This window comes from Sphaeramia orbicularis, chromosome 13 (genome assembly GCF_902148855.1).
Source record: "Sphaeramia orbicularis chromosome 13, fSphaOr1.1, whole genome shotgun sequence".
NCBI classification, from domain to species: Eukaryota; Metazoa; Chordata; class Actinopteri; order Kurtiformes; family Apogonidae; genus Sphaeramia; species Sphaeramia orbicularis.
Genome location: NC_043969.1, coordinates 29104266 through 29130711, shown reverse-complemented (window position 1 = coordinate 29130711; position 26446 = coordinate 29104266). Strand labels below are relative to the sequence as shown.

The 26446-nt window shown below is 39.4% G+C and overlaps 3 protein-coding genes across 6 annotated transcripts in view; 1 reads left to right on the top strand and 2 right to left on the bottom strand.

Annotated features, from left to right (window-relative positions):
* Positions 1-477, bottom strand: part of ift80 (intraflagellar transport 80 homolog (Chlamydomonas)) — a 34900-nt gene extending 34423 nt beyond the window's left edge. The window contains exon 1 of one of the 3 annotated variants that reach the window (XM_030151858.1): positions 181-477. The gene's annotated coding sequence lies outside the window, so the exon portion shown is untranslated. Of the gene's footprint in view, positions 1-66 lie in introns of all 3 variants that reach the window. The other 2 variants (XM_030151859.1, XM_030151860.1) reach the window with 2 other exon arrangements.
* Positions 478-676: 199 nt separating this feature from the next.
* On the top strand, positions 677-18915 carry smc4 (structural maintenance of chromosomes 4). Its single transcript, XM_030151862.1, has 24 exons — positions 677-1112; positions 2577-2734; positions 3705-3895; positions 4478-4669; positions 5779-5955; positions 8000-8164; positions 8718-8845; positions 8999-9152; positions 9523-9660; positions 11398-11562; positions 11656-11889; positions 11990-12175; positions 12402-12563; positions 12699-12924; positions 13064-13140; positions 13410-13562; positions 13769-13895; positions 14493-14682; positions 15472-15616; positions 16224-16397; positions 16935-17117; positions 17391-17623; positions 18263-18446; positions 18620-18915. Exons 2-24 carry the CDS (start codon positions 2587-2589, stop codon positions 18782-18784), a joined length of 3897 nt encoding a protein of 1298 aa, XP_030007722.1. The 5' UTR covers positions 677-1112; positions 2577-2586; the 3' UTR covers positions 18785-18915.
* A 188-nt stretch (positions 18916-19103) lies between these two features.
* Positions 19104-26386, bottom strand: trim59 (tripartite motif containing 59). 2 transcript variants are annotated; one of them, XM_030151180.1, is made up of 5 exons: positions 25833-26386; positions 24492-24843; positions 24130-24351; positions 22264-22473; positions 19104-20773 (listed from the first exon to the last, which is right to left on the bottom strand). In XM_030151180.1, exons 2-5 carry the CDS (start codon positions 24744-24746, stop codon positions 20150-20152), a joined length of 1311 nt encoding a protein of 436 aa, XP_030007040.1. In that variant the 5' UTR covers positions 24747-24843; positions 25833-26386; the 3' UTR covers positions 19104-20149. The 2 variants fall into 2 exon arrangements, with proteins under 2 accessions (XP_030007040.1, XP_030007041.1); XM_030151181.1 differs by having other exon boundaries at positions 24492-24802.
* Between the last annotated feature and the right edge of the window lie 60 nt (positions 26387-26446).

The following is a 26446-nucleotide window of genomic DNA, read 5'->3' as shown; positions in this document are numbered from 1 at the left end:
AAATGGTCAGTAACTCTCAAAGTCATATCACATAACTGTCGAACATATTCAAAATATCAACATTACCGATTGTTACAACTATAAAACTACAAACTGAAACCCCGTAAACTGGGAGAGGGTGCTGGCATGGTCTGGCTGTGTAAAGGTGAATGAAACAAGCGTCTACAGTTGCTACGGTACCTGTCACCGAGTGTTGCTAACGTAACTCCTTAGCTGGTAACTGTCCCCGAGTCTCGCCTGTACCGTGTCTGAAAGCTAACGTGATTTTCTGCTTAAAGTTGGCATCGTTCTGACGGGAAAGACTTTACTACAAGTCAACCAGCGACACATTAGAATAATCTGTTCTTTCGAAACGTGCACACATAATGTATAAACCACACAATACGCCTATCCATCACGAATCAGCAAATTATGGCTAATGTTGTCAAGGCTAAATTTTGGTAGCCATTTAATATGGGTCATAGCTTGAAAAGTGAGTTGTCGCGAGATTTGCAAGTCTCGCTTCCTTGAAAACTGATATTTCTTATTATTTACCAGACTAAATTACATTTGCTAACTATCTATACGTATTATGGTTTATATGATCCATAAAAACCTGATATTTATCGTTGGACACGTGAACAATATTTCCTGATATATAAACTGCTCCTTGGGGTGGGACTTGGTTCGACTGTAACTAAGCAACCGTTCGAATACGTAGAACAACATAGAGCTTTGAATCTGAAAATAATCCTAAAAAATATCCAACTTTCTAACGTCTACGTCTTTTGGTTATGAATTTATCGCCAGAATATTTTGTTATATGAGTGTCGTTTGTTTGGAACAGGACGGAGCTGGCTTCGTTCCCTTTTTTGAATTTCGAGTTTTTTTTCCTCTGCCCTTTGAACGTTCCATGGTGCCTTGCGTCAGTTTGTAACGAATTTGGTTCGACAAGACAGTTTAGGCGCCATTTACAAGTTAGAGTTTTCAAGAAAGAGAGCGAGTCGGAATGACGCGGTGCTGAATTTTGTGGATTATATTTGCAAAGATTTGGATCGACGAATACTTTTTTGAAAATTGTGCTTTGTGTCACAAAAGAAGACTCTTGACAGACGGTGTGCGTATTGTGGAAGGTACAGAAAGGTTTAAGCGGACACTAATGACTGGGTTCCGTCTGTTTGCTGAAAGGAACAGTAGTTTTACACAGGACTTTACATTAACTTAAAGGCACGTTAGGTTGAGTTTGGGATGTTTTAATATTACCTACGGAGATACGAAATGACCACCGTTAGCAATAAAAAGTAACGCTAGGTTACATAGTCACTTTTATTTTACATTTCTTATAACATTAAGCCTAACCTTTACGTGGACACTTTTAATAAACAACTTTTCCGATTGGAGCTAATGATAATATTGCAGACACATCCTAATCTCTGAACTCTATTACATTTTAGGTCATCTAAATGCTCCACATTAAGCTGCTTTAGTGAGGCATTTCAATGTAGACGCAAATCTTAAGGGCATTTAGCGTTACGAATTTCGATTTGCAGATCCACATCATAGATAAGTTTGCTAACGTTAGCCAGAGTTAGCAATTGCGTTAGCCTCAGTTTTGCTACACTACATAAATGCCAGATAGTAAACGTTACAACTATCTCGACGTTAACAATAAAAGGAATAATAAGGGCATCAGATAATAACGTACAAACATGGCACAGTCAGATGATCAAGGCTGTGGGTTTTTATTGTAAGAAGTACTGCGTAATTACCAACAATACCGCTAAGTTTCGCTCGCTCTTTTAATGTACTTTAATGTACTTTTCGATTAACTATATAGTTAGCATTGTGTTTTATGTTAGTGCACTCCGTCTGCGCCCCATCCCTTACAGATGAATTACAGGGATTAACGTAAATTTGAGTGTCACTTTGGAACTTCATCCATTTATAGTATAGGTTAGTGACTTGCCCAAAGACCACAGCCAGGGGAGCTACGTCTATTCGACAACAGCCATGTAACGTAACGCTGGTTAGACAGTGAGCTGTGGTGAAAGATTTTAGTTGTTTTAATATTGACTGAATTTGTCTGCTAACTCACTGCGCTTGTATCATTTTTCTGATTTATCAAAAAAAAAACAAAAAAACATGGGTAATAAGAGTCTAGCTTAGCGAATCGCATATAAAACGCCTCTTTTTAGATGCTTAAATTACTTGGACGATATCCTCATAAGAAAGGGGCAGTAACTGGTGATACAGTTAGAGAGAGTAGTTAAGTTCTAGTCATCACGTAGATTGACAGTTTGATCACTGCCAATTCATCTAACGATTTAAGACCGAGAGGCTTTTTTCGATAACTGGCCTCGTTCAGATCACTAACTATTACGCTAATTCGCTTAATATTATCTATTGTCGTAACATCTATCATAACGCAAGAAACACATAACGAGTAAAAGTTGCATGGGCGGCAGTTAGATCTGACTGGGTAATAAATAAAGCTTACAACAGGGTAGCTGCGTGTGACCGACTAATAGAGAAGTTGGGAGATTGACAGGCGCAAAAACCACTCATGGATATTCCTTTTTTACCAATGACCCCTTCAGATTTCAAATCATGCCATCTAAAACTGCAAAGAGCTCAACTGCCTCTGCCAAGCCAAGAGGGAAAGGGTCGCAGCCTCGGGATGACTCCGAAGACGAGCTGGATGTACCCCCTCAAGAAACCAAGTCCACTGGCCAAGAGGAGGCACCGCCGACAACTGGCAAGTAACAAAGGGTGTTTTGGTGTCTCTGAATCTAAATAAGTTGTGTTCTCTCAATGGCGTTGCGTGTATTGCTGCATTGGTGGTAGCCAATTGGCACACTTGTGAAGCTTTTTTCTTCTAAATCTCAACACGTACGTAGTTGGGATGCCCGATATTTTTTTCCAAAGTGCCAGTCACCAATAAACGTCTTATGATTTGTAAGATGATTTTGATATCGTCGAATGAGCTTCTTTCCCGGATCCTTTCAACAGACGAGGTAATTTCTTTCGGATGAGAAAATTCAGTGTTTGATGTAGTAGATCGACGGAGAGTGTTTAAATATTTTTGATAACTTGAATTTTAATATTTTGTAGCAAAGGCTTAGATTCACACTGACATTGACTTAGGTTTGTTTTCTTTACAGTATGTTGTTATGGGTGTCTGGTTGCACACATTTAATTTACAAACATCGACCTATAGCTTGTTTATGCGTATGTGAACACAATAGATTTTGGACAGGTCGATGGTCTTGGTGCGATGTCAACATATTCGGCTTTACATTATTCACTAATATCACAAGGGTTTCTTTGGTTGTGTTTTGAGTGCAGTCCAGCATGAGTAAAAAATGTAACGCTGTTGATCGAAATGTACACTTTAGTTATTTGTCATCGACGAAATTAATGTCGCGCATCTATTCTCGTGTATGAACGCTTCTTGTGGAGAGCGTTAGTATAATAACATGGATTCGTTCATATGCGGCCATGGTGTCTCTCTCTTTTGGGTTGGCTCTTGTTTTCAGAACAAAGAAAAATAACGCCTGTCAACTTAACTCGTTAGTTGTTGTTGGATTGCTGTTGTCTAACTTGCTGCCTGTGTTTTGTTTGTTTGTGTTTTTTTTATCCTCCACCCCTCCCCCACACACCACTGTCCCCCACCTGAAACGAATTGCATAGAGGAGGAATAAAAGTTGTACTTTTCTGTGCCACAGATCCGTCTCACGGGGAGGCTGCCGAGGCGGTTGATAATCGAAGTTTGGAGGAGATTCTCGGTAGCATCCCTCCACCCCCGCCCCCAGCAATGACCAATGAACCGGGCGCTCCTCGCCTCATGATAACACATTTAGTTAATCGCAACTTTAAATCTTATGCGGGCGAGCAGATTCTGGGGCCTTTCCACAAGGTACGACCCAAACGCAGCTACATATATACACCCTGAGTGGGAAATACTTTGTTAATGTGTTGTCAGGCTCACACATGTACACTTGTTTGTAGTGTTTCTCAGCTTAATTTGATTTGGCTGTCATTTCCTTTTAAGCAGCTGTAAAAACGTTGCCTTAAATACTGATAGGCCTAAGAGTAATGACTTTCTAACTGATACAACTCTACATTATTTAATTATAGAAATTCTTATTATTTTGTCAAATGTACAGTCACACTCCTCCATTTTGATTTACTGAGTGAATGTTACATGGGCTAGGGATGTAGTGTTTTACTAGTACTTTCTTTGTCATTTTTCTCAAACAATTTCTTTGCATGTTTTGTTACCCTACATGTTACCAAACATGGGTACATTGAAACAAACCTTAAATACACCCACGCAGAGGACACTAACCATCAGTTTTACAGCATTAAAATGTTAATTTTTAGTTTAGAATATTATGGCATTTTCAGCAATTGCATGTGGATGCAGTCTGTATTTTTGCAGTTGATTTATTTGTTACATATATATATTTAAAAAATTTATCTCTTGCCTTTCTCTCAGCGCTTCTCCTGCATCATTGGTCCAAATGGGAGTGGGAAGTCCAATGTGATAGATTCCATGCTCTTTGTGTTTGGATACAGAGCTCAAAAGATCAGATCGAAAAAGCTCTCAGTGCTGATTCACAGCTCTGATAAACACAAAGATGTCCAAAGCTGTACTGTGGAGGTGCATTTTCAAAAGATTATTGATAAGGTATATATATATCTATCTGTTTCTATTTCTCTTATGTCACAGATCTACACACACACACACACACACACACACACACACACACACACACTGACTTTTAGCTTCACCAAAATTCTATATGGGTCAGTTCAGCTGGATCAGGGGCTTTGAAGAGGTTACAGTTGGTTGCTATATTTTTTTTTTTTAATTTTAAAATGTTTTTTTTCCTCACCCCTGTCAATTAATATTGTTGCACTGCTCTCACACCAGTGATCAAATAGAGACTCAACAGTCATGAAGGTTAGAGCTAACACCAACATGTTCTACAGTCAATTTATAATGTCCTATAATTTTTTTTGCTATTTTTAAATGATTTTCGAGTGCCTTTTACTACATATACTCCATTTAGATGCACTTTGAAATGTCAGTAATGTGTGGGATTTGATATTACTGTCGTAATTTAGTCTTTTGCATTATTTAGAACACAAATAGCTTTGACTTGGTTGATTGTTGCTGAAAGAATTACAGTTAAACATATTTGTATATTTATCTTCCACTGGGGGTGGGGTGGGGTGAGTGTTTGACATGATCACTGTTAAATGTATCTATCCCCTGCTGTTTGCCCAGTCAGTTCATAGTAGATTAAAAATAAGTTGTTCCATTGAAAGTATATTAATCCCATGAATTTGGCCTACATTAAAAAAAACACATTTTCTGACTTCAAACATTTTTTAAGAAGTGGTGTACACAGCTTTTATTTTGAAACTTGTTTTAAAATTTCAATAATTATACTACTTGTATTTATGCAAGTAAAATGCTATTTTCATCATCTATATAATCCACTGGTCTAATCTAACATGTTTAAATTTTGTAAATATAGTTTCTCATAGAATACACTCCAGTATTAATGTTGTGTATTTATTTGTAAGTCTAGCTGGCATAGTTCTGTTTTTTGCTTTGTGAACTTTCTGTTCTTAAAATTTTAATGTGGTATGTTTTCTCATATTTTCTTTCATTGGTTCTTGTCAGCTTTATGAATATTACTATTTGATGTGGACAGCTGTTTGAGTTTCTTCTGAACTGCTCTGCTCTAAGCTGCTCTCTGTCTTCTGCCCCTCCCCCCTCTGAGCCAGGAAGGAGATGACTACGAAGTCATCCCCAACAGCAAATTCTATGTTTCCAGGACTGCCAACAAAGACAATTCCTCTGCCTACCATATCAATGGCAAGAAAGCCACATTCAAAGATGTGGGAGCTTTACTCCGAAGCCATGGTATTGACTTAGACCACAACAGATTTCTGATCTTACAGGTAATTGTAATTTTTTAATGTGATATCCTTTTCCACTTCTAACTTTATGTTTTTTATCCCTGCTGTGATCATCCCATTCTGTCAGATTTCCTGCCCTTCGTCCTCTGCCCATTTCCCAGTTCTCTTGAGTCAGATGTTTCATTGCTGCTTTAAAGTTATGCCTGTCTGTGGGTATAACCTGTTGCACTGGAATTGGAAAGGAGAGGATGAGCCCTCTGCCAGCCCTTAGACTGCTATAGCAGCGCATCATGGTTTGAAACAATGTGGAAAAGGTGCGAACCATTATTTGCTGCTTTAGAATTTTAAGGAAAAAATACAGTTTTACCTGGATCTGGATGTGGGTGGCTGTAGATCAGATTTTGGGGGGTGGGGTGGTCTTATATGCTTGAACCATCAGTGGGGACAGGTTGGACCTGCCTTGCCCTCCCTTTCCTGTGTACCTGCCACGCTTTAGCAGCACGTAAATATTGGTGTGTAAGACTAGACCCCAACGCCAATATTAGCAGTGCTGCTTCAGTGTGGCCGGATCAAACACCCTCCATTATCATGGCTTTAATATTGGTTTCATATTTTTGTTGTTTTACTTCACTGTGAATGTTCTCCATTATAGTTTACAAAAATTTTTCTTGGTGAATTTTTTTTTGTTATTATTATTTTTTATTTTTTATTTTTATTTTTTTAGCATTGTGTTGCATTGGGTTTGAACCTGTTCACTAGTTATACTCCTGCCCCTTTTGATTGTAATACATGTGTGACCTATCCATTATTACTGATTAACTGATGACTCATGTCTGAGTAGAACAAAATGGCTGGTGAAATCTTTGTTGGACCATTTTTACATATTTTTTTTACAGTGTTTGGTAGTTTCAGGTGAAGACTGCGCGCTACCCTTCACTGTGGCTTTGTGGTTGGTTTGTTGATTACATGTGTCCTGCTTGACTTTGTGCATGCATTTGTGCATGTTCATTCTCACTCTCCTTAGATGTTAAATTTTTAACTCCTTGCCTAGAACATGACTGCATGACTATGGGAAGAAGCTTTAGCTTGTTCTCCAAGGTCACTTTTCAAGGCCTCTGGCTCAGGGAAAGCTGTCTATTTTGTGCACTGGTCAGGGTAGAAGATGACGTGGGCCCCCCTCCAGTTATAGCTTCTCTTTTCTTTTTTATACGTAAAAAGCAATCTGAGAGCTGGGATTTATTTACTACACAAATGAGACATAATTGAAGTAGCTGTCTTTTGTCTGGTTTTAATTTGTATCTATATTGAAATGTACTCTACAGCAATATGTTATTGTAATTCACTTTATCTAAAATAAATAAATAAATAATTAAAACAGACCACATGTTTTGGCTAATAGTAGTAACACAAAAAGGCTGTATGAACACTAACTACCATATGTACATTATCCAGACATTAAAGTAAGATGTAATTATGTATGTAAAAAAAATGCAAGTTGTAAATTTTTTATTTTTATTTTTTACCTAAAATTTTAAAAATTGAATTTCAGCACATGTTGTGTAGTGATCACTGGCTTGTGGGATTGATAAGAAGAGGGTGATTATTAATTAAAGAATTAGAGTTAATAATGTATTACCACAATTTAAATATAACGTGTTCTGAAATTAGATCTCATCTGTGATAAACAGTTTACTCATCTGACTGAAAAATATTTGTGAGGTTTCTAAAGGGGATGCATCAAGCTTTTGAAATTTCACATCCTGTCATTTTGAGTTTATCATTTTATGTAGGCAAATATGATACAGGATATTAGTCTTACTCAGAGTGGAATAGAAAATACAGACCTTAATTTTTGCTACACTGTACGTGTGTGTGTGTGTGTGTGTGTTGGAGAGAGTATACATTATTGCAAATTTGTGTTTTCAATTTAAATCCATGTCAGTGATATAATTTATCAAAATTTTTCTTGACACTAAAAATTGCTATAGGACTTGTTGCAGTTGTAACATTCAGACTAATGGCTTCATGGTTAATGTGAATGATTGCGCTCCTGTCTGTGTCCATATGTCATCTCTCCTGTACTTAGGGTGAGGTGGAGCAAATTGCCATGATGAAGCCTAAAGGTCAGACAGAGCATGATGAGGGTATGCTGGAATACCTGGAGGATATTATTGGCTCCTGTCGTCTCAAGGAGCCCATCCAAACCCTGGCCCGCCGCATTGAACTGCTCAACGAACAGAGGGGAGAGAAGGTGATATACACTCATCTTTTATTTAACACAAAATACTCATAGAAAGTATTCATAAGCAGTTCCATCATAGTTATGTTCTTATATCACAGCATGCTTGCATGTGTGTGGGGTTTTATGACATTTCTGGGATGTTAAAAAGGCTTCATACTTATTTTGACCATCTGGCCTTTGGTGTACACTTTGGAAGATGTTTCTGTGATGGAAAGTTCCCACATTAAAAAAAACACGTCTTATTATATTTTTGTCAGTAATAGGCTGTTCACATGACAATACATTATACTGTTTGTTTGGCATCATACTGAAGAGGATGCAAAACTTTAATCTCTCTTTTTGCTTTGTTCTTTTTCTTTCTTGTTTTTTTTTTATGTATCTTTTGAGGTTTTATGTTCGGTTGTGCATCACTAACCATTTTCCATTGTAATTTTTTTAAATGAAAGATAATTAAGAATTTGTATTGTTTCAGTGACATAGATCTATTTATCTTAAGAATAACACCCAAGCCTGAATTTATAGTTTGTCACTTAATATTAAGTACAGTATTTTATTCTTTTAGCTGAACCGAGTAAAGCTAGTGGAAAAGGAGAAGAATGCTTTGGAGGGGGAAAAGAATAAAGCTGTGGAGTTCCTCACTCTGGAGAATGACATCTTCAAACTCAAGAGTCAGCTTTGCCAGTATTATGTGTGAGTACAACGGTGCTAACTCAGGATCTCAGAGAAGCACAAACTGACTTGTTTTGAGTACATGTTCCACATTCTTACTATTTTTAAACATTCAGAAGGGCAACATGACCCTTCTTTGGTGACTGTTTTTTTCTGATATGTCTTTGCCTTAAGCAATGACCTGCAAAAGCGATTGGTGGATAAAGAGCAGGAAAAGCAAAAGATCTTGGAGGACACGAAGGAATTACCTGAGAAAAATGCAAAGATATCTGCAGAGATGGAGAAAATGAATCAAGAGCTCAAAATGTGGAAAAGTAAGGCTGTTCATGTTTCTTCCTCATCTTCCTTATCAAAAATGATAGATTAACCTACACTAATTGTTTTACTTACTCTACTGATCTGATTGGTATCATGTATAATAACCATTAACACCTTTGAAGATGATGCACTGCAAAATGTATGTCAAGTGTGTAGAATGTTTTTAGAAGAATTTAGGAAAAACTGATAATTAAGAATAAAATTTTAAATAAGACTAACTGCACTTGTGAGCCTTGACTTATTTGTTTTTTTACCACAGTGATTATGATTTTTGTTGTCCATACACACAGTTATTTTTATAATTTGATATTTAACTTTTACTCCTGGACTTTGACTGTAGCAAGTAAAAAGGCTGTTTCTTCACCAGGAAACAAAATAAGATCAACAAGTACATAGAGACCCAGAAGGAGAAGTTCACCCAGCTGGACCTGCAGGACGTGGAAGTGCGTGAAAAGATTAAACACTCCAAGAGCAAGAACAAGAAGCTGCAGAAGCAGCTGGAGAAAGAAAAAGAAAAGGTGTGTAAACTTCTATTACAATTCACCTGATCACAAATCAATGGTTTAATTTGATTCAGTACTACTGTTTCTTATGCAGCAGTACATGTCACTCTTTCACTCTGTCCATTTCACGTCAGGAATTCTCACTGTGTTTAGAGACAAATGGACAGAAAATCTGCCAACAACGTTTTTTCAGTCTAACTTTTACATAAATTACAATCCAGACTCATTGAGAAATACACACTTGTACTATCAAGACAAGCTAGCACCAGTGGTATGACACTCCACTTTTACTGTTTATTTTGTCCCCTGGCCAAGAATGAAAAATGGGCACAAAAAATACTATTTCCGTTGCTTATAGAACACACAAGGTCTGTTTTTTGAGGTCTACTGAAACAGCCATTTTGTTAAAGCTTAGTGACCCACATATAATGTGTGATGAATATGCAGACAAATAAACAAATTATTTTAACTTTCCTCAGTGGCATTGCTTGTAATAGAATTCACCACACTCATTTAGGTCACAGCCATAAAACTGTGTCATGACTGTCAAAAAAAACCAAGAGCACTTATTTTTATTTATTTATTTTTCTGATTTCATGTTTTTAACATGCCAACAAATCCAATTTATATGTACTTTGATACAAGCAATAACTTATGAGGAAAAAATATATTTTTAAAAACACATTGAAGTGTAAAAAATTATGGCTGCTGGTGGAGAAATGTTAAATAAATTCAACTCAACCGCAAATTATATGGCACATGCATCTACATAGCATAACAAAGTATAGTACCCTTGATGTGGAGAATCACACATCATTTGTACAAGTGTGTTTGTGCAGAAGTTTTTATGTATTTATTTATTTGTTTGTTCTTGTTTTTCCCTCGGCAAAGGTTTGCCTGCCAATAAATTGACATCCGTCACATTTAATGGCAGGAAGAGCTCTCTGTTGTAACTATCCACTAGGGGGCTGTGAAGTAACACACAAGTTGAAAGCTTGTTCCTTTCTCTGTTTGATATTCCTATTTTTTTCTCATATCAATGTTTCACTAACACGTGCTCAAAAGCTTTAAAGCTACAGTTAAGAGTTCCTTTGTAACTGTAGACATATCTTCTCACATCCCTCTCTGCTCAACCTACATTGCTGTTGCTCTGGAAATGTCTTGGTCAGAGTGGGAGCTGGGCAGAGGCAAGCAGACCTCTAGGGAGCAGTGTTCTGCTGTGTGGTAGTCAACTATGGCCTGGCTTGTGTAACACTCCCAGCAGCCACATTCACATTTCACCCGCAGTTAACCCTACAAAACATAGACTACATATATACACACACACATACACACACACACACACGCACACCACTTGTTGCCTTGTTTTTGCCCTGCCAAGTGGTAGACTGTTGTGCCAGTCTCAACCAGGGCTGGCTCGGGTCTGAATGTGTGTTTATAGTTGATTACAGTTGTGTGTTTTGGCCTCCTTTTGGATACTGCAGAACAGTTACTTGTACTTGATACTGGCAAAAAAACCAACATAAATACATTTACTTTACACTTCTTGTCTTCTGAATTCTACACTGATATCTTTATCTTAACCTAATTTAAAAGGGAAGTAGTATATTATGCTACAGTTGGTTGAAGTGTGTATTAATGACATGTGTCCTCAGGTTGACCCATCACAGGTGTAGCCACGGTTGCTTAGTATCCAGACTTGGACACATCTCATCTGTTCTTGAACCTTTTCCTGTTTGGCTTATCTTTCAGCTGGAGGAAGTGCGCGGTGTACCAGCCAGCAGTGAAAAGGCCATTTCTGAGGCAACAGCTCGCAAAGAAGGGCTGGAGAAGCAAAAGGTGAAAGAGGAGGAAAAGCTCAAAGAGGTGATGGAGAGTCTTAAGGAAGAAACAAGTGGCTTGCAACAGGACAAAGAGGTGTGTGTACAGGGTATCATGATGTTAACCTTCTTAAAACCTGCACTGTCCTCCATGTCTTCTCTAATGCTCCCTGGCTTTGTTCTTTTCCAGACCAAAGAGAAAGAGCTGATGGAGCTCAGTAAGGCAGTCAATGAGACCCGTTCTCGCATGGACCTGGCTCAGTCAGAGCTTGACATCTACCTCAGCCGCCACAACACAGCTCTGACGCAGCTAAACACAGCCAAGCAAACACTTCAGACAACCTCTGATACACTGCGGGAACGCCGCGCCACCATCAAAGAACTCAACGTCAAAGTACCCGAGAAAGAACAACAACTCAAGAAGGTAAGACCAGAATTCGACACTGATCAGCACATCAAAATGTACTTTCCCAATGAACATTTGTCATTTTCTCTTTTTATCGCAATTTTCCTTTTCTCTGCAGGACGAAGGAGAGCTGGAGCAGTTGATGAAACTGGATAATGAGACAAGGGAAGTGGTGAGGGAAATGCGGCAGAAGGTCGATGAAGCCAAGAGCTCCCTGTCTTCCAACCGCAGTCAAGGAAAAGTTCTGGATGCCCTCATGCAACAGAAGAGGAGTGGCAAGATCGCTGGCATCCTGGGAAGACTGGTAAAACAAAGTTGTCATGTTTTAAGAATACAATATTACAGCGTTCCAGTACTATTTTACAAATTAATATAAGGAACATTACTATAAAATGCCTCTGATTGCTTTTAGACATGGATGTGTGGTATGTGGCCACTGTTCTGACATTTATTTCATCCATTCCTTTTAGTGGTTCTGCATGCTCATGTTCAACCTTTTTCTGTATTTAAATATTTTTATTTGTTCACAGGGAGACCTCGGAGCCATAGATGAAAAGTACGATGTGGCAATTTCATCCAGTTGCGGTGCTCTGGACAACATTGTGGTGGATACTATTGATACAGCTCAGAAGTGTGTTACATTTCTCAAAGAACAGAACATCGGGGTTGCCACTTTCATTGGTCTTGACAAGGTAAAGATGATCAACGCCTTGTTTGATCGGTTTCAACATCATTTAACAAACTCCTGAGCTATTTAGGTTTCTTTTATTTTAACAAATGGTCTCTTTGTGCTCTTTCTCATCTCTATTCAATGCCTTTCCCGTTAGATGAAAGTGTGGGAGAAGAACATGGCTCCCATTAAGACTCCAGAGGACAGCCCTCGCCTCTTTGACATGGTGCGAGTGAAGGATGACAGTGTGCGTCCAGCTTTCTACTTTGCCCTGAGAGACACCCTCATTGCCCACGACATGGAGCAGGCAACGCGGCTGGCCTTCCAAAAAGACAAGCGCTGGAGGGTGGTCACTCTGAAGGGACAGATCATTGAGATGGCTGGTGAGAGGGTTTTTTTGTTAATTTTCTGCTCTGTCCTTTAGCTATTATACATTCACACAATGACAATATTACATTTGTTATTACTAATGTTTTTATTTCTTTTTTAACCCCCCCATGCTCTGTTATGCGTGTTTCACAGGAACCATGACTGGAGGAGGAAGAGTATTAAAGGGCAGGATGGGATCGTCTATTGGAACCGAGGTCTCCCAGGAGGAGGTAAGTCCAAACGCACACCAAGGCATTTACATATCTTGGATCAGGAATCTGTTCTTGCAGTGTTAGGTTAATTGAGGTTTGTGCAGTGAATTATTTATGAAACAATTTTTGCAGTATTAGATTGAAAAAACATACTTAAAGAAAAGACAAACAGCATGTCATTTATTGCAACTGTTTTACCTGTTACCTGCAAGTACTCTGTTTAAAAGTGGCACTGTTGTTGTATTTAGTTTAGTTTTTCCTTCCTCAACTCTTATGTTTTTCTGCAGCTCGATCGCATGGAGAGAAAGCTTAATGAGAAAGTGTCAAAGCTGCAGGGCTGCCAAGAGAGAAAGCTGCAGCTTGAGGAGAACATCCAGCGCCTTCAGCCAGAACTCCGAGACATGAAGAACACCCTGGAGAAATATGCCAAGAGCATGACTGTACGGCAAACACACCTCTGCCTTTTCACTCCTTCTTCTTTCTTTCACTCTCTCTCTCTCTGACTCAGTCATTTGGATATTTGTGAACTCTAAATAGGCATCTCTAAGACATATAGCCAACAATAACATGTGGCAGTATTAACTCATAAAAAAGTGACGCTCTTATGTCTGTGTGTCTATTTTCCTTCTCTCTTTCCATCATTCAGAATCTAGCTGACCAGGAGACTCACTTAAAACTTCAGATCAAGGAACTTGAGGCCAATGTGCTGGCTGCTGCCCCAGACAAGGCCAAACAGAAACAGATGGAGAAGAGCCTGGAGGCTTTCAAAAAAGGTACAGTCCTCCTGTACACCCCACAAGAGTAAAATTACACTGAAATTGTTTACATATATATATATATATATATATATATATATATATATATATGTGTGTGTGTGTATGTATATGTATATTCTTTTCTAAGTTAAAATTATTTTTGTCATATTTGTATATTAAAAAAAGTGACACATGCAACTTAGTACCAGTGAAACCGGAAATGACATTGCTTAGTTTTGCACAGAACTGCACTGAACAATATTATAAATATGAGCTGAAAAATCACATAATTAATTTTTTAACGGTCAACATGAGCCTCATCACTAATGTATCATGTGCAGGTATATTTACAGACAATATAATTAAGACAAAGTATTTTCGCACATCCATAGATGTATCTGTACACCAGAAAATGTGTTTTCTTGATTGAAGTTTGTTGTAATTGTGTGTGCGATTTCATTTAAAATCATGTATAAGTGAAGTTTACTGTTCAGCATTAATCTTTGCCATTTTGGATTTCACCCTCATTATGGAGTGGCATAACTCCTCATTAATATCCAACACAAATCATCATTGTCGTGTTCCTTTTGACCTTGTAATTTCTTTCATTTTCAGACTACGAGGCAGCCTCCAGTAAGGCCGGAAAGGTCGAGAATGAGGTGAAAAGACTGCACAACCTGATCGTGGACATTAATAGCCACAAGCTAAAGGCTCAGCAAGACAAGCTGGACAAGGTCAACAAGGAGCTGGATGAATGCTCCTCCACTATAACCAAGGCTAAAGTTGCCATAAAGACTGCCGACCGGTGAGGAAACCTGCATGTTGAAGTTTCACTTTACACATGCTCATAGTTGTCAGACTGATAGTAGGGTCTGGAAAGTAGAGCCTTACTTAGCCATTTAATTTGTGCAGCCCCGGTTGTCCATGCAGACAGACAGCACTGATAAATCTTCTATCACTTGTCAGGTTGGGGTTTCTGGATTTAGTCAATGCTTGGTTGTTTATTTCACTTAATCAATGTTCTGGCAACAGGAGCTGACATCACTATCTAGTGATCAGTAGTTGCAGCTGGAACATTATGACTGAACATGTGGGCGGGACAGTCTGGCAGTCTATTCTGCTGGAAGAACCATCCAGTCTATGGAGCTTATAAACCCCGAAGACACTCTAAGGATGTCTTTGTAAAAGCTTTTCTTCTTCGGTGTCAAATATAACCTTGATGCATTTTCCAATTTGGAAAAAGGGCTCATTTTTGCACACAGACACACACAAGGTTTCTCCATAACTGTCCTGTCATATTTGAACAATAACTGATCTTTGAAATGTGTCTGAAACTTTAACCCAACTTATCAGATTCCTTGTCTTCTAACTATTCTAACCTATTGTGGTTTAAGTTCAAGAAAATTAGATTTAACATACACTGTTTTACCACACAGTCAGCCTTTCACTCTAATCCTCAAATTTGTAACCAGTCATTTTATAATAGTTTTATAAAATCAGTGATCATTTTCACACTTTCAGGGCTGTCTGTCATCACGGAGCATACATTTTCTGTTGGCAGGCTCATATATTCTTGTTTGTGTACTTTGTTTAGCAACCTCAAGAAGTGTGAGGAGAGCGTAAACCGAGTGCAGAGTGAGCTGGAGGAGAATGAAAAGTCAATGGTAGAGCTTGCAGAGCAGCTGAAGAAACTGGAGGATGAGGCTGGAGAAGTCTTGAAGGATTGCAAGGAGGCAGAGGTTTGTACGCTTCAATTACTGCACTTGTAAAGTGTTATTTTACACCAACTTTTTATTATATTGAAAGTGAAGCCATGTATACATGTAGCCAGATATTTACAGAAATTGATATTTCCCACCTCCTTTTTCAATAATAATGTCATACAAACCAGATCACTCGCAGAAAAGTTGTCATTTTCACAAACCTGCATAAATACACCTGTAGAGCATGATCATGGGGTTAGGGTCAGGATAAACAAAGGTCGCGCACATGACACTGATGCATTTTTGTCGCACACTCTGACATCCGGAACCTCAAACTCAGTTTCCCCCCTGTACACATGTAAGCACGATAACTGAGTTTTCCAAAAATTTCCACTTTGACTGATTTCAGAAATAATTATTTTCAGTGACCTAAACTGGAGTTTTCATGTGGATGAAAGGCAAAAACACATGAGAAAATATCAGTTTTTCCAGATACCTGGCTACGTATATACATGTCATTAATCTATGACTCCTTACTATTATGTTTGTTTACAGTCTTTTTTATAATGTGGTGGGATCACCACATATGAAATAAAGTGAAATGAAAATAGGTTAAGCAGCTCAGTTTGGTCTCATCCTTTAGGCTGCCCTTCCGGAGGTCCAGGAGCAGTACCAGGGGGTCCTGAAAGAGATAAAGATCCTGCAGCAGCAGGAGCATGCGCTGCAGGAGGAGTCTCTAAGTGTACGACTCCGCATTGAGCAGATCGAGACCTCCATGAATGAGCACAACAACAAGATCAAACACTGGCAGAAAGAGGTGTGTGGGAGAGGATGTCTGAATCAACTTCAGTGTGTCCATTTTCATTTTCATAGAAAACCTTCAATCGGTGAGAAGGACTCCCGATCTGTGAGAAGACTATTGATGTATGTGAACTCAACAAAATCAATTGTCAGACAACGGAACACAATCCAAACAACAAGCATTTAAATGGGCAAATATATAAAACAAGCTAAAAATACCAGACCAGCATATGTCATGAATAATTTCACAAAATAACAGACCAATGTGACAAACTTTGCAGCGCTAAGCAGATCCAACAGTACAGGTGTTACTTCTCTACCATCAAAACTCACTGAAGGAGACAGAGTAAAAATAAAGGTCACATTATGAAGTACTGATCATGAATTGTCTTACCTTTGCTTTTTTTATGATCATAACTTGGTTTAAATGTATGAAGCTTCTACTATCGGCTAATCCATTGGTTTGTGTTACATTGAAACGTTTCCCACTGGAAACAAAAGGTCCAGGTCTTAACAGGTTCATGGCTGACTGTTCATCTTTGTTGCTTCTCAGGCCTCTAAGCTGTCCCTTCATGCTATTGAAGACAAGCCAGCAGAGGAACTTCCTGTTCTTACTGCGGAGGAACTTGAAGGAATCTCCCATCCTGACGTCATTATAAATAAAATGGCCACGTTGGAGACCCAGTGTGCACAGATGAAGCCCAACCTCGGGGCCATCGCTGAGTACAAGAAGAAAGTGAGCCCAAAAGCAAATGAACAGCCTGTTATGTTTTGAAGAATCTTATTTTTTAATAGATGTTTGATTGATGATTGACTGAACACTCAGAGGTTGTAGTTGAATGTGGCTGATACAATACTGTGGAAAAGCCAGCGTAACTCGACTGCTTTTGGCTCATCGTTACCTGGCAAAGCTCCCCTCACACCATGGAGAAAGTTCAACACAGTCTATGTTTATAATTTATCAAAGTGAAACACTGGTCAACGTATTGTGTGATTTTTGTGGTTTTAGGAGGAGTTGTACCTGCAGCGTGTGGCCCAACTCGATGAAATCACCACAGAAAGGGACAACTTTAAACACGCATACGAAGACATACGCAAGCAACGCCTCAACGAGTTCATGTCCGGATTCAACATGATCACCAATAAGCTGAAGGAAAACTACCAGATGCTCACACTAGGGGGCGACGCAGAGCTGGAACTCGTTGACAGCCTGGACCCATTTTCTGAGGGGATTATGTTCAGGTAACAGAGGGGAAAAATGACATTAAATCCTGTTTCATATGATATTTTATTGCAGGGTTTATACGGGTGCTTGAAATCCTTGAAAATGCTTGAATTTCAGTGATGAATTTTAATTTAAGTGCTTGCAATTCTGTGATGTGATTTATTTTTCATAATAACTCAAGCCAAAGCTACTTACAGAGAGGTGATACATTTTGAAAAATAGAGAAAAGAAAATTTCCAGGTGCTCTCAGGTCGACTCCACGTATATTCCATTTATCTTAATCTTTGGCTTTGTGTGACTGAAGAACACTAAGGGGCTTCCCTTTTTTTTGGATAAAACTTTGTGTTCTCCTTTAATTTCTAAACTTTTTGCTATAATGAAACATAATTGTTATGTTGATAACATAATACAGTGTACTTCATTGTGTTAAAAAGTGAAAAAAAAAAATCACGAGTGTATTCCTGTAGAGATGCGTTTCACCCTAGCGATAAGGTGCTGTGCTGGAAAAATTTGAAAATGACCCTTAAAAGTGCTTGAATTTGACCTTTAAAAATAGCTATGAACCCTGTATTGTTTCCTGTAGTCATGTTCTTTTCTGGACACAGATGCTGCATTTGTCACTCAGCACCAATTTTCTCTTTCTGGCTTTTATTAAGTGTGCGTCCGCCAAAGAAGAGCTGGAAAAAGATCTTTAACCTCTCAGGAGGAGAGAAGACCCTCAGCTCCTTGGCTCTGGTGTTTGCTCTGCACCACTACAAGCCCACCCCGCTGTACTTCATGGATGAGATCGATGCTGCTCTCGATTTCAAGAATGTCTCCATTGTGGCCTGTTACATTTACGTGAGTATCAACCGTGATGAGGAAAAGCTGTGGGTTGAAAAATAGATTTTGGGTAGAATAGAGATGTAATAAGTCATGAAATCTCTGAGGGTTAATGTCTGACAACTACATAACGTATTACAAATCTAAGACTCTTTCAGACGAGTCACATTCTTGTGCCTTATTGTGTTCAGGAGCAAACCAAGAATGCCCAGTTTATCATCATCTCCCTGAGGAACAACATGTTTGAGATTGCTGATCGTCTCATTGGCATCTACAAAACACACAACACCACCAAGAATGTGGGAATCAACCCCAAGACCATCATCTTCAAAGAACACGACGCAGTCACTGCCTAAACCTGAAATATCGGCCCACACAGTCTGTTGCTTTTCCAACTTATTTTCCCATGTTTGTCCTTGTTTTCTACCAATAAATGCTGCTATTTTTCATTACTGTTTGACTCAATAAAGGTCTTTTAAATCTGGGGGTAAAAATAAAAACATTCTCATTATCTGTCACCGTCTTGGCAGTCAGTGTTCTGAGGTCACGAGACAGAACGTTGTGCATTTCACACAACAAAGACACTTGTAGCGAGCAGCAGTTAATTGAGCTCCAGGCTGACTTAAAGCACTAGAACACCTCATGACCTGTACAGAATCTCACACTTAGAAGAAGTACCACAAAGACGAACAGCTTTCACATTTATTATGACTTTAAAATACAGAAAGTGAACAAATTTTCAAAAATGCAAACTTTACTGAGTAAAGGTGATAGTGTTTAAAAAAAAAAAAAAAACTGACACCGATTCAGGTGTTAAACAGACTCTTATTCTGTCTGTAATCAGTGTGTATAACATAAATGTACATATAATGAATACATTTTGGCATAACGCCGACAGGCTAATGGTTTCAGTAACATCTTTAATAAAACTACTGTACATTAATGCACTATTTGGTAAAAAAGAGCTCATAATTGATCGGTAAAGTTAACTGAAGTGGAGTGAGGTTAAGGCACAGTAAAGAAGCTCTGCATCAATGCAACATGATCCGTTGAGGCTTGGGCTGCCGTTTCCATCCACCCGGCTCAACATTTCACATACTGTGTGTAAACAGTCTGGCAAACACAAGCACAGCATCAGAGTCTGGAGGCACAGACGGCGTAAGGTTTCTACTCTTTGTCTCCATATTGCTCTGGATTCTATTACGGCTCACCACTTTACATTTTGTATTTGGTAAAGCTATTGTTTTATTAGGTTTGATCATTTATTCTAATATACACTGCAAAAAAGGTAACAAAACTCCAATAAATAAAAGTGTAGAAACTGAACTGCCACATAATCTAAAACTAAATAACACTATACTCCCTGTTTTTAATCTCTGAACAGGCTTAAAGTAACACTTTGGGCCCCATTCTTTTTATTTCCAGTTAATCTACCCTTTCCCTCAGCTGGTCCAGGATCAGTTTGATTTGTGTATAGAGTAAGGTTGTTGGATTGACAATGAAATGCCTGCAACACTAGTCTTAAAAGCTACATTTTGGTTTGAAAGAGGCTGTTTTCTAAAAGCAGAGCATAACCTCACAGTCACTGACCTACATGTAAAAGGATGAATCGAGCAAAAACACCAACGGTAAAAGTACTGTCGTAAGTCGTAGTGTTTTGGGTGGAATTTGTACGATGAATACAAACAGGAGGGAGTGAGTGAAATGTTCACATTCCTCTTTCAGTGGGGTTTGAGCGTTTGAAATAAGGCATCCAGCTGTTGTAGAACCTTTTCCCCCACAGAGGAAAGATGAGAGCTCCATGTTTCCATGGCTGCCTGCATGGTGGTGTAGCCCGAGTCCGCTGCCTCCCAGACACAGCTCATCATTTCGCTGCTCAGCCCATGGACCAACTGACTCAGGTGAGAGAGCAGAGAGAAGCCCAGTGTGGCTCCTCCGACCGGGTTGACCCACAGAGCGGTCAGCAGCAACAGCAGAAGCCCCCCCACCACTGCCGCTGCCGAGGACACGGGCCGAGCCTCAGACCACAGTTCCTGGACCCCACTGTCACACCGATGCCGTTCAGATCCAAACCGGACCTCAGGGTCTTGACCGCTACATCTGGAACAGCAGGACACCTTAGGCACCGGCGCGTCCTCCAGGCTGCGGATGGTGACCACAGGCCAGTTCTGCTGCAGGTACTCGGCCGCCCGCGGACTCACCGACAGGTTTATCACCGAGGGCAGAGGGGCTTGGATAAACTCCTCCACCCGCTCTCTGAGCTGATGCACCTTCTCCAGGAAAACCAGCGGCGAGTCCTCCTCCTCCACCGATGAACCCAACGACACCAGGTCCAGCTGCTCCTCCTGCTCCGAACACGAGGATCAGAGCTGTTAGTGTTCAAGTAATCACTCAAATGAAAAAACTCAGACATATGCACCACTTCCAGATATTTTCTGATTGAACCTGACGTATTTTTGACATCATTAGGGGAGATTTTATAGCAACTTTAGTTTTCTGACATCCCAAGCAACTCTAACACTTTTATTTATCCAATACTTTTAGTCTGACATACTGTAATTCTACTAATGTAAACATGTGCGTAGCCTATAACTATTATCATTACTATTATTTTTTGTATTGTTTGTTTCTTTATTCCATTTATTTATCTATCACATCATTGAAAACAGCTCTTCTTTTCAACACTAAGATTGTTCTTCTGAAATTCTTAAGTTCTAACCATAAATAACCATTTTAATCCACAAGTAACCATCTGATTTTTTTCTAACTCTAGAACTCAGGAAGTAACATCAGCTTTTACACTTGAAAGACATATTGGTTTGACATTTATTATCACATTTATTGACAAATGACATTAAGTTTTAACCTTTTTTCATAAATTTTAATCAGTTTTCATTGTTATTGCTGATCCATGCAGTGGTTGAAACAGCAGTTATTCAGTTTGATTAGTGACTAATGTGTCTTTATTATTTTTTGGTTTTAGATCTGTCTATCTTTTGAGCATTATGTCTTTAAGTGAGACAAGTATTATGGAAAACTAACAGGTAAACTGTGGCCTCACTGTTCAGGGCAGGTTTCATCAAATCCAATACATTTTAGCATCTGCCAAAATCATATTTAAAGCCTAAAATCCAGATTATTGGATTTTAGACCGCCTAAGATTTTTAAAGGACTTGCTGAAACTGTGACTGACCTTTAGACCGACTTTTTTTTTTTTTTTTTTTTACTATTTTGCAAGTGAATCTAATTTGATCATCTCTGATTAAGACACACTGTGGTAATAAAACCATAATTTCATATTAAAACTCTTGAACTTGTTAATTCTCCCCTTCATACTGGCATTATTTGTTGGGGGTTTTCAGTGTGGGGTTGTATGAGGGACTCATCTATAGTCAGTATTACATACAGTAGATGTCAAACAGCACGGCCCAGTTCAGGGGAACACCGCCGTAGACAAGTGGACAATGCTGAGTGTGAGAGGTTAGATGAAAAACAAATATGATAAAACCATAAGTCAAACAATAACACAAACTATCGGATAAAGGCACCAAAACACCAGCAGATCTGTTTTTCTGTGAGATGACATTACTGTTTTGTCAAAGGAGTCGTGTGGTTTTGCCAATGGCTTCAGTTTCAGCAGAACAGACTTCGGGATTCCAAAGTAAAGTGCACAGTTAAAAGTACAGTTAAACTGATACTGATTTTTTTTTTTTTTAATGGATGAAGCATCTCTTACAGCCCTGCTCCAGAAAGTAGTCTACACTAAAGTCACTGTGACGTGGAATCCAGATCTTTGGTACCAGCAGAATAGGTGTAAATGAGCCCTGAAACACACCTGCAGCTCCTTGACCCTGTCGATCAGGGGGTTGTAGGCTTGTACCACCTCCGCACCGGCCTTGTCCAGGGCATCCAGGTAGGCCTGTCTTTTCCTCGCCAGCACCGCCTCCAGGGTCTGAAAAAACTGAGCGACGTCCTGTTTGTCCTGCCTCAGCAGGGCCTCACAGCGGGCTTTGTCCTGTTCCAGCTGCTCCCCGAGCTCACACACCTGACGGACAGAGACACAGTAAAGCACTCAACAAATCAAGGAGGCGTTTTTATTCAGTGGAAAACTTTTACTCAAATATAGAACATTCCATTACAAACAGGTACATAGAGGTTAACTGTCCTGTCAGTGCCAATGAAGATCTGGAGTTGGTTCCAGACCGCCTTCAATGGCAGCTCACTGCTCTTAATGTGTGCTACGCACTAATGCTAGGTACAGTGTGTGTGTGTGTGTGTGTGTGTGTGTGTGTGTGTGTGTGTGTGTGTGTGTGTGTATTGGGATGGGTAAAATGATGAGACCAAATTTCCTGATGAGGGTAATACACTGACTTAACCTTAGTACTTCACAATATGTCTCCATTTTATGAAAATTTATTATTGTACTCTCCAACATCTCAGATTCAAATACTATTCTTTTTACATTTGTTTCACAGATTTAGTTGTTTCAGATTACATTTACATTCCTTCCCCATCCAGCGAAGAACACACATCTGCAAATGTGTGTTGAGTCAAATGCTCCAGGCTGACAAAATTATCCCTCTTAATCTAAATAAACTCCTTAAAATCCTCTTGAATGAGCTAGAAGATATATTACCACATTTTTCAGAGGTCATGATGAGTTCATAGAGACACAAGAGAGCGACACTACAAATGCATGATGGGCTTTGAGAATATGATGCACAGAAGAAGATTCAGCTACAAATAGGTTCAGCTGTAAACATCTAAAGAAGTAAAATGCAAAGTACATATTAATGCATCAGTTAAATGAATTCAAAAACATTAGATCCTCTTGACACCCAACAATGCATTTTTGTCCTCTGTAGGAGACAAGAGTTTCATGGCTTTACTTAAAAAAAAAAAAAGTCCATTGCAAATGACAATTCACTTGCATCTTGCATCTGAAAAAACAAATGCATTATGCTGTTACTAATCAAGACAATCAAGGATATATAAAAGTAAAACAATGACAGTAAAAAAACAAATAGCTGTGCAGAGAATTTTTCACTTCAACATTAAGGTAATTTTACTGATAATACGCCCATATTTAATGCTGCGTATGACTTTGGTCACCAATTTTTCATCACATCTGTAAAACCCAAGTAATAGCCTAAGTATCACAAATTTGTTAGTCTTTCCGTGACTATGCACCTGGATCACTTCCCTCACGGTGAACAACTTCGAAGTTGACTCCATCACAAGCCATCTGTTTGTGTACATACCAAACCAAAACGTCACTCTGGGCTTGTCAGAATTCCATGCAGCCGCAGCAGCAAGAAGCAATGAAACCTTTTCCGTGTTTGTTGCTGCTGCAGCCATACTGCGGCCACATAGAACTCCCATTCCCTCAATGCACTTCGCAACAAATTTCCGAAAAGGCCTGAGTGACATACCAGTTTGGTATGTAAACACATATGATGGAGTACACTTCAAAGTTGTTCACTGTGAGGGAAGTGATTCAGGTGCATAATCACGGAAAGACTAACGGATTCATGATACTTAGGCTATCACTAGGGTTTTAATTGAATTAAATTGAATCCATAACTTTTACTTGTAGTTTAGTATTCTCACTGTGTGCTCTCACTATTCAGTGAAAAGATCTGAGTACTTCTTCCACCACTGTTTTCTTAATATTGATGCTCAAAAGGAGGAGACTACCCACTTGTGCCCATCGGTGTTCAGACAGTCTGGCCAGCAGTAGTGCTGGGGTTGGCTTTTCTCTGATGTAAGCTGCCTGCAGGTCATCTATGGGGTGGCCCTGGTGCTCTCCCACTGTCAAACATAACCCACAGATCAGCTGCCGGTCCTGGATGCAGTACATGTTCAGAGGCTGTCTGGGATGCTCCTGACAGGAGGGGTGTCGTGGTTCACTGTCCCTCTGGTACTAAGGAAGCAGATGAGTAAACGGACACATTAGCACAAAATGAAACAGCCATGAAGTTTTTCACTGTTGGAGACTGAAACGAATGAAAGTAGGTGAAAAGGAATAAATGTTGTACTTAAATATAAGAGGTTCTTTCCTACTTTCTCGATGATGGCTCGCAGAGATACGTTGCTGGGCAGAGCGTCTATGCCCGTTGGGGGCAGCTCCACCACACTGCGACAGTTGGGGCATTTGAGTGGCAGGCGGAGTGGGCGCCAGATGGAATAGTTGGTGGACACATGGAGCAAGTTGTCCAGACAGGTCTTACAGAAGGTGTGTGAGCACGGCAGGACTCGCGGGTCAGAGAACAGAGAGTAGCACACCGAGCACGTCAGGTCCTCCTCGAGGTTGTCCATGATGGGGACTAAAGGTCAGGCTCTGGACAGGACAGAGGACTTAAGGAGAAGATGGTCTGGCAGGACAGCAGGATGGAGGAAACGTTACCTGGTGCACCTGTTCAGCAAAATACACCAGCTCGCTGAAAGTGAACTACTGACCATGAAACATGTATATGACATGACTGGAATATGTTCAGAAAATAAACCAAGGTGTGTGGCATCCTCATGAATGTGTAAACCCCATTTTCAGTCCTCCAGCCTGTGTGTCAGTCAATCCATGATTGTTATACAAGTACTTTATGACTTACTTTTGCCCAACTAAAATAAATCTAATCATAATGTGTCAGAGCATAATGAAAAACAGCAGATCAACCAAAAACAAAAAGGGCTAAGCTCCTATTACAGGGTCAGTTATGTTGTTGTGGATGTGGGCTCTCTCTCCTCTAGTTACAGCCAGTGACAATAGGAGGCCTTATGCCAGCAGCCACCCCCCGTCCACACACACACACACACACACACACACACACACACACACACTTTTGTTGTCAGAACAGGCCGTTAATTTGTGCAACTGACCCCAAAACCTGATCTATGTGTGACTTCAAACTGCTGCAGATTTGGCGCCCAGATTCAAACAGGTAACTTGATCAATATTATTAGTAAGTCGGTTAATGTGCAAATGAAAAGGTAATACGACTTTTAGATTAACTCCACCCTGCTGAATATACATTATTATTGCTTCTGTCAGACAAGTTTGTTTTGCAGGCAGCCATTAGGTTGATTGTAGACTGTAAATCAAAAAAATTAAATGTGGAGAAAATACTGGTTGTGTTAATTTCATACAGTGGCAGGAAAATACTCAAAGTTTTAGCACTGACTGAAGATTGATGGGATTTTAACTTCAAGAACTACTTTTAACCTGATGTGATACTCCCAGATGTTTAAAACGTTAACATTAATTGCATATTAGTCTTGACTACTTTTCAGCTCTTTATCTGACCGTGCGAAGTCGCCACCTATAAAAAAAACCTACTTGTGTTTCTTTGTCGAATAAAACACTTAATTTCAACTAGTTTAACGCAAGTAATCCTCAGTTAAACTCACCGTCTGCTGGGAGCTCCGTCTGTCCAACCCAACAACGCTCTCATTTCCTGTTATGGTCGTGCCACCTTTAAATACCTTTGGTAAGCTCCCACTTCCGACAGAAACTGTCCGTAATTCAGACATAAGGCGTTGTCGGACCGAACAGTTCTGAGCACTGTAGATTTAGATTTACGCTTTGACAAGTACGACGAAAAATGTAAACCGGTAAAACAAAAAAAAGTGCTGTGACTTTAATTTTATGGATCAAGAATATTCAACGACCGACTTGGGTTAAATTGAAGGAAAATGTGCGCGAATGTAATTCACTGTTTATATTTTTCTCCTTTTTGCCAGTTTTCTGTACTTCAAAGACACCAGTGAACTACAAACTATATTTTGATGAATAATTATCAAGCATGTTTGATAAAGCTGTGTAAAACTCAAAATTCAGACTGTCCCCGAAGGCGCCACTGTTATACACCAAGACACGCATGCGTAAAAACGGTTCCCCCGACCAATCAGGATCCACGTTTGACTGATTTTTGAACACAAGCCCCCATAGAAAACGCTGGCATTTGTTTCGTTAAAGAAGTGAAAGATGATGAGTATGATCAAATTAATGCCACGTTATAACA